At 34.5% G+C, this 14,448-nt stretch overlaps 1 protein-coding gene across 5 annotated transcripts; it reads right to left on the reverse strand.

The window, feature by feature from the left end:
• Positions 1-377: 377 nt before the first annotated feature.
• Positions 378-11,383, reverse strand: LOC140817707 (topless-related protein 4-like). 5 transcript variants are annotated; one of them, XM_073177437.1, is made up of 28 exons: positions 11,318-11,383; positions 10,861-10,965; positions 10,333-10,512; positions 9,975-10,088; positions 9,717-9,875; positions 9,441-9,624; positions 9,245-9,359; positions 9,020-9,132; positions 8,152-8,320; positions 7,943-8,052; positions 7,771-7,840; positions 7,571-7,644; positions 7,378-7,473; positions 6,727-6,822; positions 6,367-6,494; positions 6,042-6,279; positions 5,790-5,957; positions 5,624-5,707; positions 4,815-4,958; positions 4,392-4,502; positions 4,136-4,315; positions 3,523-3,651; positions 3,334-3,429; positions 2,857-3,045; positions 2,476-2,642; positions 2,182-2,367; positions 989-1,003; positions 378-625 (listed from the first exon to the last, which is right to left on the reverse strand). In XM_073177437.1, exons 2-27 carry the CDS (start codon positions 10,938-10,940, stop codon positions 1,000-1,002), a joined length of 3,384 nt encoding a protein of 1,127 aa, XP_073033538.1. In that variant the 5' UTR covers positions 10,941-10,965; positions 11,318-11,383; the 3' UTR covers positions 378-625; positions 989-999. The 5 variants fall into 5 exon arrangements, with proteins under 5 accessions (XP_073033538.1, XP_073033537.1, XP_073033533.1 ...); XM_073177436.1 differs by lacking the exon at positions 989-1,003 and having other exon boundaries at positions 9,245-9,350; XM_073177432.1 differs by lacking the exon at positions 989-1,003.
• Between the last annotated feature and the right edge of the window lie 3,065 nt (positions 11,384-14,448).

Below are 14,448 nucleotides of genomic sequence, written 5' to 3' on the forward strand. Positions count from 1 at the left end.
CTCATTTCAAAACTTTATTAACATGTATCTAAATTATCAACCCTAAATTGTTAGATCTCTAGCGTAAGAACGATAGAACAAATCCAATATAACAAATCCAAAAAAAGGCAATATCTATGTAGATTTCCTTGTTTGGTTTCCGATAGAGCCTAATTGATCGGAACTGGCAACACCAGAAGTGCTTGGACCGGCACCGTTTTCTTGTGGAGGTACTGTTCCCATCTACCTTTGGACTCGAGTTACTCCAATACACACTGCTAACTAGTGAAGTGCAAAGTAATTGAATCACAAAAACTCTTGCGCGACGATTTTATGAGTTAATTTTGTAAGACATATATTCTATATAAATAGATTATGAGGCGAAAACAAATGTTATCAAAAAAATCAATATGCACATTGATTCTGGAAACGTATTCTTCATTCCGAAAATGTAAAATCAGCACTTTACACTTGTTGCCATCGAGAAAAATTTAAAAAATATCAACAAAAAATTACAATTTGTAACATTTCTTACAGGTTAATCCCCAACGACGAGTTAGTGAAAAACACAGTCTAGCTAAAATGACAACTTCATCGATCCATTTCTCTCCAAAGTAGAAACTACTGGTTAGCCGCAATCAACTTCCTGCAACAAACAATTTGTATCATTTACTATACTTGAATATAATATAGTTAATAAAAATTTATAAAATTATGAAATTTAACATAAAATATAAATCTTCAAAATATTTAATATGAAAATAAAGTTGATACTAAATGGGCAAAAAAAAAACCTAAAATTCCTGTTTTGTTAATTTTAAAGCCGATATCATTTCTTGTTTTGTTGATTTTAAAACCGATACAAATCGTGATTAATTAAAAACAATAATCGTATCTAACATTGATTTATGTTTAGATTTCAATTCATTAAATGAATGAAATGAATGTTGAAACTGGAAAAAAAAAAAAAAGACGACGCCGAAAATGCCCAAGAGTTGATTCTTCTCACCAACAATATATTCACCTGCAAAATCCAATAAAACAATAAAAGCTCCTCAGTAGAATATTACAGTCATTTATTAGCGTCATTAAAATATTTCAAAAATAGATAATCTATTTTTAATAATTTAGTTTTTTTTTTAATTTATGGTTCTACTTCTATACCTCTCGAAAATTTCCAATAACAAATTTTATTAACATTAATTTATAAAAAGTCAACATCCAACCACGAAAGGTAGTTTCTCACGTGCAACAAATGTGCTATTTCATAACATAAGAATAGTACCATGTGTCCCACGTGCGACAAACATGTTTTTTATAAAATAAAATTAGTACCACCTTATCAATACCATGGGCATAAAATCAGTATCATGTTGGACACACGTGCTCTCTTCTAACAAGATCGCTACCACGTGCAATGCACATGCTCTTTCTAACATGAGATTAGTACCACGTGCGAGAAACGTGCTCTTTGCTAATAAGATATATGCGACGCACGTACTCTTTTCTAATATAATATTAATATCATGTGGATAAAAAAATGCATCACATGTGACACCCGTGCTCTCCTCCGGTTCGTTAAAACTAAATAACCCAATATATGGAACATGGCATAACAATAGCACACACGAGCGTGAAACAGTAAATTAAAATACTAGCAGATCAATTATAATAGTGCCAAAGAAAAATAAATATTATATCACATGAGATTTAGGTTTATGAAAAGAGTAAGTCTCTTGTGAGATAGTCTCACGAATTTTTATTTGTGAGACGGGTCAACCCTACCGATATTCACATTAAAAGTAATACTCTTAACATAAAACGTAATACTTTTTCATGGATGGCCCAAATAAGATATTTGCAATACGACCCGTGATACCTATCTCACACAAGTTTTTGACTTATAAAAATAACAAAAAAATAAAAGAAATCAAAGCCATAAACAAAATGGCTCACACTTTCTAACTAACCCACCCCATCAGTCCTGACCTTTCCGTTCATTGAACATGACCAAAATATTAACACCTGTTTCAAGACTTTATTCAGATGTATCAAAGTTATCAACCCTAGATTGTCAGGTTTCTAAATTGTGTCAACGTTTCTCTTGAGCATAAAACTATAGAGCAAAGTCCAAAAAACACCCACAGGTAGATTTCCTTGTTTTGTTTCCGAGAGTCTACTATTTTCATCATCAAGTTTTACCTTTGAGGTTTATCGGAACTGGCTGCACCAGAAGTACTTGGACCAGCACCGTTTTCTTCGGGAGGCACCGTCCCCCATCTACCTTCGGACTCGTTTGGCTCTACTACACAGACTCCACCATCACTAAGCCCCAAAGCGAATTGATTGGCTTCCGAGGGGTGTGCTGCAATGACCAGCGGATATACCCTTAAACAGCAAAAGCATGGCATTGACTATTAGGATATAAGTAAATAATTCAAAGGTAAATAAACTAAACATTGAAAAAAAATATTGAAAAAACTTCACGATATGCACCTTGGGCTGGTGGGAATATATGAAGAGGGATTGATACGGCATCGCAACCGCAGCGTAGAAGCAGTAAGAACACCAACACTTCCATCTTCAAAGCTTACGTATATTGATTGGCTATCACAAGAATACGTAGCATATGTGATTGGACCACTTGCTTCAACAGGTAACCACTATTAAATAAAAAACTAATTAGGAAGAGTTTATATGTTATCTAAAAAGGATTACCACGAAGATGAACAGAACTAACGATTCTCAATAATAATCAATTACATTTGCCATCAAAAAGTGAAGGGCAATAGCAGTAGTATGATGAAGTTGAGAACAAAAAATCTTATGATGGTAAAGAATGTTATTTAAAAGATACTATTGTACAGCAAGTCACACCTGCTTAAGGCATGCCAACTGTGGAGCCTCATAAATTGCGATTTGTGTCCCGTGGACTACTAGTAAATGTGTTTGATCTTGGTGGAATAGTACACGAGTGTCAGCAAGGGGAGCGGTTGTCTGACCAGGTGGGGTTTGCAAGAATTTACTTGTTTTCTTCTCCCAGGCATCTGAACTCCAAACACAAAGCTGTAAAAGTGCAAAGTTGTCAGCGTCCCGAGATGAATAAACAGAAAGCAAGATTAAATAAACTCCAGTATAAATGGACAAAACACAGCAGCAAGAAGACACAAGTCAATATGGAGTAGAACAGCTATAGAAACACAAAAGAGAGTATTCGCCAGCACGAATTAGATGCTTCTATTTTAGTCATATATTTAAAAAGGATATGGTCACCATTGATCGGGATTAGAGTAATTATTTTTTTAACTGTCTCAAATCTTTAAATTGTGGGCATCTATGACAAATATATTTAACCTGAGAATCAGCCCCTGATGATACAAGCACGTTAAGAGAAGCAGAGAAGGCAAGACCAGTAATCCTCTTCTGGTGTCCTTTGAGCTTGATCTTAACCTGTGAAAAGAAAGTACGTGACAGTTGTTTACTAAAACAACTTAATTTATTGTGTTAAAAAATAAAAGCAGAAATTCATGCACTAGGTAATACCTCATCAACCCGCACATTGTATATTTGGATAGAGGAGTCATCCATGCCTATAGCAATGATGTTATTATCTTGAGGATGAAATGCAAGAAATGTTGCTGCAGGTGGCGGGGGCATAAATGTCGTCATTGTCTGTGAATAAGGAATGCGCACGTCTTCAAACAGTAAATTATAAAATATGGAAATCTTAAAAACTGATGTTCACGTTAGAGAACAACTCTTTCGAGAAAACAGTTGAAATACAATAACACCCACACTAAACTTTTTAATTCAAGCAAATGACCACAGACCTCAGGTTTTAGTTAAGCAAATGAACGAAGATATGAATCGAGCATTCAATTTCAAAGTCGGAAATTGGTGTATCAAGCTCCAATGGCCTAATGTGAATCAAATTTCTGATAAACACTTCAGATATCAAGCTTCTGTAGGCAACAAAACTGCAACTAGTAAAAATATACTTCCAGACCAGAATAAATTTTGCATTACAGAACCCAGGACCCTATAGTACCATCAGCATTTCCCCATGCAGACCAACACAGGACGGATGGTGGTTTGAGTTTCTTACCGTCAAAATTCCATGTAAGCTAGCTAGAAAAATCTATGTAAAACCTCTTACCTTAAAAGTCATCATGTTAAATAGAGAAATTTTGCCTCCAGAAGCTGACATGACATAAGAGTCATTCTTTGACAGCGCAAAGCATGAAACCCCATCTTCAGGATTTGCATGACTGATATCATTTGTCATCAGTATCCCGCTAGCAGGTTGCCATAGTTGCGGCGCAGCATTAGCACTAGCCTACAAAAGTTCAATATTCATCAAAATATTGGCAGAAAAAGATAAACTAAATTTTTTTTGAAACAAAGGAACGCACCTTTCCCGTTGGACTACGAACGTTCTTTGGCCATTTCCAGAGTTTGTGCACCGCATTAGCAGCTAGAGCCAATATAGCAAATCCCGAATTTGTATACATCAACTTTGAAACCTGATAAAATTAACAACATATCAGATAGGTTTCACTGATTTAAATTAACTAAATATGGAGCGAATTCCAAACTCCGGGAAAATTTCAAAATGGTTAATTAGAAGAAACTGAGGTGACATAACAACTTTAGTGAGAAAATTAAGCTTCTAAATATCATAAACTGCCTTTTGACTGCATCCAAAGCAACATTGCACAGTTGAACAGATTCAAACTCAAATGGGGCAGAATAAATTATCATCAATTCAAATAAAACTTATTATGAGTATGATAAACCTATGGATGCGATAAAAAAACAGGGGCTTCAACTCATACCTTCGCAGATGCTAAATTATCTGGGAGTCTCAAGGAACGGCACTGTGACGATTCATTGACTTCTGCCATTTTCCAGATTCTGGATTTTTCAACAGACTCATCTGCAATTCTGGGCTTTTCTACCAAATTACGGTTTTCTCCACCCTACAAGAAATCATCAAATAATGGGTCGTAAAGTGAATGCCCTGGTAAATTGTGAATTTTAGTAATGTGAATCAGCAAATCAGTCAAAGAAGAATAAAATATATGCATATAGTCAAATATTTTATCAACAGGTATTTGGAATAAAGTGCTAAATGAGCTGGAATTTCAATGGGCTGCACCAAGACATGCAAAAGATTTACTTCTTGACAACTCTTGGTATCCGTTCGCGAACAAATTTAGAGAGTTTTGGTTTATCATCATTCATACCATATTGTGGACAATTTGGTTGGAAAGGAACAAAAGGATATTTCAAGATGCTTACGAGTCAAATGACCAAGTATGGGAGAGAATAAAATTGAGAGTGGCCACTTCGACGGTCAATCTTACTCAGTATCAACATCTAAGGGCCTCCGATCTCTATAGGGACTGGAAATTTGTATGGTCTTGAGTTTTTGTTTTGTGTTTGGTGTGATTAAACAGGTTCAAAACTTTGTGGTAGTGTAGGAATGTTGCGGATTACTCATCCGTACATATGATGTAATTAATCCCTAAATTAATAAAATTTGTTTCTTATCAAAAAAAAAAAAAATATTTTATCAACTCGATAACATAGGGTTTGAAAACAAGAAAAAGATTCCTGTTCTCAAACTGAAAGAGAAGCATACCATTGCAACCAATGACGTTACAGGAACAACTCGATCAACAATGTTTGATCCAGCAGTAGCATTAACAGCAGCAAATGAGGGAGACTGAAGACACAAGGTGAATTTCATTAAAAAGAGCAAATCAAATAACTAGAATCAAAATAAAATGGTAAACATGTGCATTCACCTTCACAACTGTTGAGGAGGCTACCCTAGAAGTAGCGTCAAAAGGACTACTTTCAATTGTTCGTAGAAGACGAACACCATCTGCATTGGCTAAAATCTTTACAGAGTTCTCATTTGTTGAAATAGCTAACAATATTCCTTCCTTGTTGAAACGAATACACGGAGATGGCTATGAATAATAAATAAATACATGTTAGTACCAAGTACCAGCAAATATTTTCTGTAAATTTGACTCTGTTTAAATAACAATTACTGGTAATCCGCCCTCGGCATCAGTTGTTGTCAATAAGTTGACATTGTCCATGTCCCAAAACTTGATCGTGAAGTCATCTCCAGCAGCCAGAATTCGATTTTTTAGAGTACCGAATTGCACTATTCCTCCTGTAGCTCTCTTGCTAAGACCCACATAAGTACGTTTTACAGCTCCCTCACTTTCATTCCACTCCACAAGATATGAATCTCCTTCTTTGTTTGTCCCGCAAGAAAATAACCTGGATGTCAATACACGAAGTAAAGCGGATTTCTACGATCTTAAAACTATCTTAGAATAATGGAAAAATAATATATGTTCTACAGACCTTGTTCCATCAGCACTATATGCCATAGTAGTGGATGAATGACCCGGAGCATCGTAGTCAACCCTAGAACCGAGGTTATCATACAACCATGCCTTTATCTTCCCATCAGTCGCAGTGGAGAAGATGAACTGCAGGGGGATGTAAAGCAGTCAGCTACAACATCAATACTGTGGGAGCATATCTCATGCCTGAATTAGTCGACTAAATGCCGACACTATTTCTTCATTATTTGTTCTTTTAACGGTAACAAACCTTTTTCTTTCATAGGTTGGTTTCAAATCCTGGAACGGAATACCAGACTAAAAACTGTTCACATATGGATCAGTCATTAGTTGTTCATATCTAAAATGGTATTAATACCTGAATATTTCCTTTATGATGCGGACAAACAGAATGCACAGCTGCTTCATGGCCTGAAAATGTAAACTGTTTTGCACCTGAAGCCGCATCCCACACCTGTGCATGATGAAATTTCAGGCTGCCTTTTCCATTTTCTGAAAACTAGCCCATGCTAAACCAACACTTTTTTTTTATTTTCCCTTGTTTTTCCTAGAGACTTTTTCTAAGGCCTCCCAAAATAATTATTATTTTCAATCCAATTTTTCACTTCATATTCTAATACAATATAATATATTTCAAAATTTAAAATACCTAATACCCCATGCATTGTTAAAAGTAAATCACCATATGAAAACTTAAATGATGCGATAGCTACACTAAATTATGTTGCCTTCCAAAAACAAGACCCAACATGCAACTTCATTTCCAATTCATTATAAAAAAAATCATCCTCCTAAACAAATATCTAGAAACTCAGAAATCAGTATCTGAACATACGCCCAGTCTGACACAAGTTTGACTGCACTGCAACATACCAAAATATCCCATAAATCCCTTCATATACCCAAAAATTCACCAAGAGCAAAGCAGACACAAGAAGAAAACGTAAAGAAAATTCATACACTCCACCCTCATTGTGCCACATAAGCAAACTAATCAAAAGACTCAGACCTTAATAAGCCTGTCCTCTCCACAAGTAACTACACAGAGCTGCTTGTCTGGGAAGGAGAAAGCAAGATCATTTACACTCCCAACATGTGCTTCAATCTGAAAAATATATTTAAAATTGATGTCAACAGCACCTTGTTGATTGATAGTAGTCAAATCAGAGGAGATTAATATTACAAATTAGCAAGGATACAACCTCAAGGTGGTTTCTTAGGTCGTCGCCACCATGATAGGAATATAGGTGCACAATGTGCTTGGAGTATGCAACACCTGTAGATATCATTATTATACACCCACATTCATGAGTTCTTTTCCTAAGTTCGGAGTTAAAACTATTTAAAACAATGTAAAATATTTATGGTAAGCATAATAAACTAAAATTTCCAAACAACCTACCAAATAAAGAACCTTCAGGACTCCACATCACACGGTTTATCGATGCAGAATAATCATTGCCCAAAGATGTCTGTCAAGGAATCAGAATAAATCAGGTCAGTTCGACAACAAAATTCGATTCTGAGTTGGATGCAAGGGAATCCTCTCATGCCTAAAAAATCCAGAATCATACCTGCAGTGCCACAGAACAAGCTCCTAGATCCCATACTTTGAAACTTCTGTGGCAAACTCTATTTCTGCTACTCAGTTCCCAAACCATTACATCTCCCAAATTTGTTCCAACTGAAAGAGAAAATCAAATAAAGATTATCAGACTTTATATATTATCCCATAACAAAATTAGCTAAGAAAATCATTTGTATTAATTGTGTAAGCACCAACCAAGAAGTAAAACTTGTTGTACTGGATGAAAATCCATACTCCTGACGGCAGAGCCCTGACTTAGATTCATCGTCACGGTCTTTGGCAACTCCTCGGATGAGGGTGAGCTATGCCCATGAGTTTGACTGGAAAATCCAACTGGCAAAACATTGACAGGTACATTATTGACCTGTAAAAAAATTGTTCAGAATGATTTTGTTCTTCATACAGAAGTTTTGCTTATGCCACAACTTTCGATTTTAGAGTCTGTAAACAATTCAATTTAATATTAATGAGGGAAAAAACTATACCAAAAACACATAACTTGGGCCCTTCTTGTTTGGATTACTCAACTCAACTCAGTTAACCTCCAAAATTCAATATTCGATCGATGAATTTGACAATTGCTCTCAGAGTATTCTTTTCAAAATGTATGATCAAATCGTTCAAACACTTCAAAACAACTATTCAAAACACAATTATTACATAATTATACATTCTTTCCACTTTCCTGAACAAGCATATTTTTGTTCCATCATTTTACTCAATCAATTTATAATACAACTTTATTAATTGCATCAACTTTCAAATTTAAAATCAAACATTCCAAAATACCAAAAAACATTTTTCTCGATCAATTTATAATAAAACTTTATTAATTTCATCAACTTTCAAATTTAAATTCAAAATATTTTTAAAATACCAAAAAACTTTTTTCTCAAAGCTTTAGAGTTTAACAAACTGAGTTGAATTGAAAACCCAATCAAGTGACATAATTAAAATCCAATTTCTAAGGGTCTAGCCATCTAAATTCAAGTCCCAAATAAGAGTGCTTGAGTGTTAATTCTTGCAAGGATGAGAAGAGAAACTTGAGATTCTAACACCATACTTCGTCTGGAAATCCAAAAGGTCTTGTTCTTTTCATGACATGCTCTGAATCAGCAGTCTGGTAATCCATGGCAAGGTTAATCATTGGAGGAGTCCTAGGTCGCTTTAATAAACCTATATCAATTAAGCATTAAGATATAACATGTGATGTAGTGCTAAAAAAACAGGTGACAAAGGAAAGAGTTCAAGTTAACAATTAGTAAGTTGAAATACAATATAACAGTACTATTTTGTGGGTTGAAACCAATGGGACCAGTAGAGGACGGATGAGGAACTTGAGAGGGAATAGCCATCCATCCAGCAAAAGGAGTTGGCATAGGACCTGGAGCTGGCTGAAATGACTTGACACACAGAGCACTATTTAATCTTTCATATCTCAAGAGTTGTAAGCAAGTACAACTGCTAACATTCTATCTGCTTACGCCGTGTGTGGTCAGAGGTGGAAATGGTCCTTGCTTGGGAACAGCTCCCATAAGATGGTTAGTGACGGGGGATGGCGCCCTTGCACCATTTGGCTGTGATGGCCCACATGAATGGTCCACAAACAATGTTTTAATGTCAGGATTGGGCTTCGGATTCTTACAAAGCTGATGTTGCCAGTTCAAACTACAAGCAAATACAGAATAGCGTAACAGTATGAGGATTAATTACCTCAACCAGGAAAAAAAATGACATGATCACAATCCCAGGAAACAGACCTCTGATTGATTAGTGTCCTTAATCTTGAATTCTTCAAGGTGGGAAAGTCAAGCTTCTCAAGAAACAGAGGGTTTGCCCCTATCAACTTTTTAAGTTCAACAAGCATTATACCCCTAGCAGTCTTGGTGTCCCTATACTTGGACAATTGTTTATTCTCTCTACATGTTATCAATCACACTCAGATCAATATCTTCGAAACAGAGGATGATTCCCATAATTGAACAAGAAAACCATAAAGGTACACTTTCTTTCATTACCTAAAGTTCTCAAAGGTCAACAGCTGTGTTATTTCTTTAAAAAGATCTTCGTTAAATGACGAGAATACTTTTAAGTCCTTCACCAGAATGTCAACAGCTTTTGCACGATCTTTCCTGTATTTAAAAAACATAATCTTAAATCCAATACATATAAATCCACAAAAATACAAAAGTTAATACAAAAGCTCTGACTAAGATAATAAATGGTGTTGCATTAAAATGAACCAAAACGAACACAAACACATTCACTTGTCCCAGGCTTTATTATAAAAATCCACAAAAATACAAAACTTAACACAAAAGCTGACGAAGAAGATAAATGTTGTTCATTAAAATGAATAAAAATGCACACTCTCACATGTCCAAAGCTTCAAGGTACTTCTGCTTCCGTATCTCAAAGAAGGTTTTCATAGAATATCTGTTGTCGTCGACTTTTGTGAAGCCAAACAAATACTTCTCCACGTTTTCCCATTCTCCATTTGTCACCATTTCTTCAAGATATCGCATATTGAAGAAAAATCCAGATTCTTGCTCTAATCTGAAATCAAAGAAAAAAATTTAATCAATTCCCAATAAACAGTTTTAATGCAAAAAACACCCTAAGATTTCCCACTCAAACTATTCAGCAGCTTACGAAAAGTGAAAAGAAAGAAACAACCGAACACCCACCCAACATCCTAAAACGACTTTCCCAGGTCAATTAAAATTTCCAAATTAAACCATGAGGTTTAGCCAACAAACAATTGACTCGCCGCCAGGTGTCCAAATAACGGCCCCAGTTTCAATCAAACACCAGTAATCCCAATCCCCATTTCCCCCAACGACCCAACAAATACCAAATTAACAGGCAAAAAAAAAAACAAGATTCAGAACAGTAAATCCCTACCTGTGAACAGTCTCCTTAAACTTCTCCTCGTCAAGAAACTGGAGTATCAAAAAAACCAGCTCTCTGCTCAACGACGACATGCTCTGCTTCCCTCACTCGACACGCCTGCTCCGAAAACCAAAATCAGACAAATCAAAACCCGTATTTAAAAAAAAACCCAAAAATTCCAAATCAATTGCCAAAAAACAAGCCACCCCCAAAAAACCAAAGGAAAAACCCCCAAAACCTCGAATAAACACATGTACGCATAAAATCTTATGCATGCACTAATATAAGCTGCACATTCAAGAGCCCGTATGCCGGTATGCGTGTGTGTAAACCTATACGTGTACGCCTCTGAGTGTGTGTATATATATATATATATATATATATATATATATATATATATATATATATATATGTGTGTGTGGAGAGAGAAAAAAAGAGAGGGATGGTTAGAGAGATGAACAGAACTCACAACAATTCTTTTGCCCACTTTCTCTCTCTAGGGCTTTTTGGGAAGAGAATTGATGTTTGATTAAGCGCAGACCCAAATGTCACCGACTCACCTTTAAATAGACAGAGCTGATAAGTACGCTTCCTTATAATAATAATAATAAGTGCACCTACTTATCGGAATTTTTTTTATTTTTAGGATTTTTACTCAATAACTCAACTCCTCCGAGAACTTATTATAATATTCCCATTCAATCTCGGAGATTTCGAGGAAATTTTCCTGTTGGAATTTTCATATGTTCACATCCTCACCATACTAAAGGTGCACCCTCATTTTGCACATTATATATATATATATATATATATATATATATATATATATATATATATATATATATAATATATATATATATTTCATATGCAATTTGTGTCAACATTTTTGGGGACATATTTAGAGTGGGTAAACAAGTAAATTGTTAAGAGGAAAAAATTAAAGTGTATCAGATTTTACCCATGTAGGAAAGAAAATCTATGCAGCATTATGAGAATAATATCATCATAATCAGTGGCGTAGCCAGAAATATGATTCTGTTCGAACTAGTATTTTAAATTCTAGAATCTTTTAATATTTTAAATTGATCTACCCGACTAATATCATATTATTTCAAAATTATACAAAATTTACATATAATTTTTTTTAAAAAAAATTGGGCCAACGTGGGTACAAGGGCAAGTGTCTCCGCCTCTGGACACAATTACTTGGTGTAATGTTCAAAATGTATAATGTGACAGGTATGATATATCGAATCGAAGGCGCTGATTTTCAAAAGATTGTACAATTCAGTCCGACCTAGATATTTAATGGCTTCTGTCAGAATTGTTGGTAAAGATAAAAACGCAATAAGTAAAGATTCGACGTAATATCTATAAAATATATTACGTCCATAGAACACGCAAGAATGTGAAAATTAATAGTGAAAATCCATGACCTATAAAAAATGGTGATTTCAAAAATCTCTATAGGATCGAGTGCCGATTGTTTCATCAAAATTTATAGTTGATTTTAACGATTCAACTCAATTGTTCTAAACGCACAGTCTAAGCACAATATCAACCGTTCTTCTAAAAGTGGTAAACGATTAGTTTCAAACTATCTTATTTCTAATAATTACATGAAAATATAACTTATCGCAGTTAAATATATAATAATGACTTTGTACTAAATTATATAATCAATTTATGATGCTTTATCAAAATATGAGAAAATAACGTTCATATTACAAAATAATATACCGAAGCAAACCTAAAAGCAAAAGTATTGTTATAACTTATAAGGCAAAAACTTGTGTGAGACGGTCTCACGGATCGTATTTATGAGACGGATCTCTTATTTGGATCATCCATGAAAAAGTATTATTGTAACGCCCAGATGCGACGACTGTCCTCACTGTATCAAGACTATTTTTTCCATCGTACTTATTTCCTCACTCACACGCACTCTAGGAAACTTCCCAGGGGGTCACCCATCCCAAAATTTCCCTAAGTCAAGTACGCTTAACTTTGGAGTTCTTGATTGATGAGCAACTGAAAAGAAGATGCAACTTCTTGATATGAGTAGTACATATCAAATCTTTTTAAGTCATCTTCAACTATACAGTCCATTACATTGAACAGTCTCGGAGTCCCTCTCATTCTGGTGTGGGATCGGTTCATTCATGTCTCCTCCGCCTAGAAGCCTGCCAGGAGCCGCTCATTGTCTGTGCAACCTCATAGAACCGGGCAGGCCTCGGGCCTCACAATTACTTTTTATGCTAAGAGTATTATTTTTTATCGTGAATATGAGTAGAATTGACTCGTCTCACATATTAAGATCAGTGAGACGGTCTCATATGAGACTCACTCTTGTTACAAACCATAAAAGAAATATAGACGTGTGAGAAAATTTGTAAAAAAAAAACGAATGAGTCAATTCTCATGTACAACTTTCATTGAACATAATCACCATATTTATAGGGTAAAAATACAACAACAAATATTTACATATATTATCTTATCATATTTATCTTGACTACAAATCTTTCAAATCTAACAAAATAAAGTAATCATCTATAATAAGAATATATTTATAACACTCCCTCTTAGATAATTATTTGTAGAAACAGTTGATTCGTCAAATATCCATTTGGCAAGATAGATAATTAGAAACTCCATCGAGATTCAATGATGTCTTTTTAAAACTCTGTCACTAAAACACATTGAGAAATATCCGAACGAAAGAAAAAGAATACATCAATAGATACTTTCTTTAGATGTCCTCCCGATGATAGATGTGCCTCGTTAAAACTTTTTTAGGAAAAACTCAATGAGACAAAATCCTAGTGAAGGAAAAAGAATATGACATTTCTCGTTAATTGTCTCATTAAAAACATTATCATTAAAAGTCGCATGGGAAAAATAATAGACGGAGAAAAAGAGTACAACTTTGACTGCCCTCTATTGCAAGCATCGCTTAAAATCGTCAACTCTTCGTATTCCGAACTTGTACACTGATTTTCCAAAAGTTGATGCATGTGATCATTTTAATTTGTATAATCACATGTTCTATTGAAATAATAGTAGTTGAATCTAAATCCATTTGACATCTCAAATCCTAAGAGGATTTTCTATATATATCACTGTCAAATTAATACATCTATGACCACTGAAAATATTTTCTCATAATCGACTTTGAGTTAGAAACTATGAGCTAAAGTGTGCTCATCTTTCACATGCCATTTGTCAATCATTTTTATTGACAATCACTACAAATTGCATTTCAAGATAATCCTCATTTTGCATTATAGCAAAAACACATGAATAATCATATCATTTTGATCCCAAATAATATGTGAAATCTCATGTTCACTTTATACTACATTGAGATCGATCTCAAAATTATTTTTTAGCTTCTATTTCATGTCCCTCAATGTTGGAAATATCATCTTACAAGAATAACAAATGAGAATTTGCATCATAAAACTCTCATTGCTCAAATTATTTGATCATAAGATTCAAATCATTTCCAACATAACTACAATCTCTTCAAGAGATTTATTCTAGTGCATTTATCGCACATACATATTATCAGTTGGCATAATATATACAACATATATT

The sequence above is a fragment of the Primulina eburnea genome, chromosome 17, assembly GCF_022965805.1.
Source record: "Primulina eburnea isolate SZY01 chromosome 17, ASM2296580v1, whole genome shotgun sequence".
Lineage (NCBI taxonomy): Eukaryota > Viridiplantae > Streptophyta > Magnoliopsida > Lamiales > Gesneriaceae > Primulina > Primulina eburnea.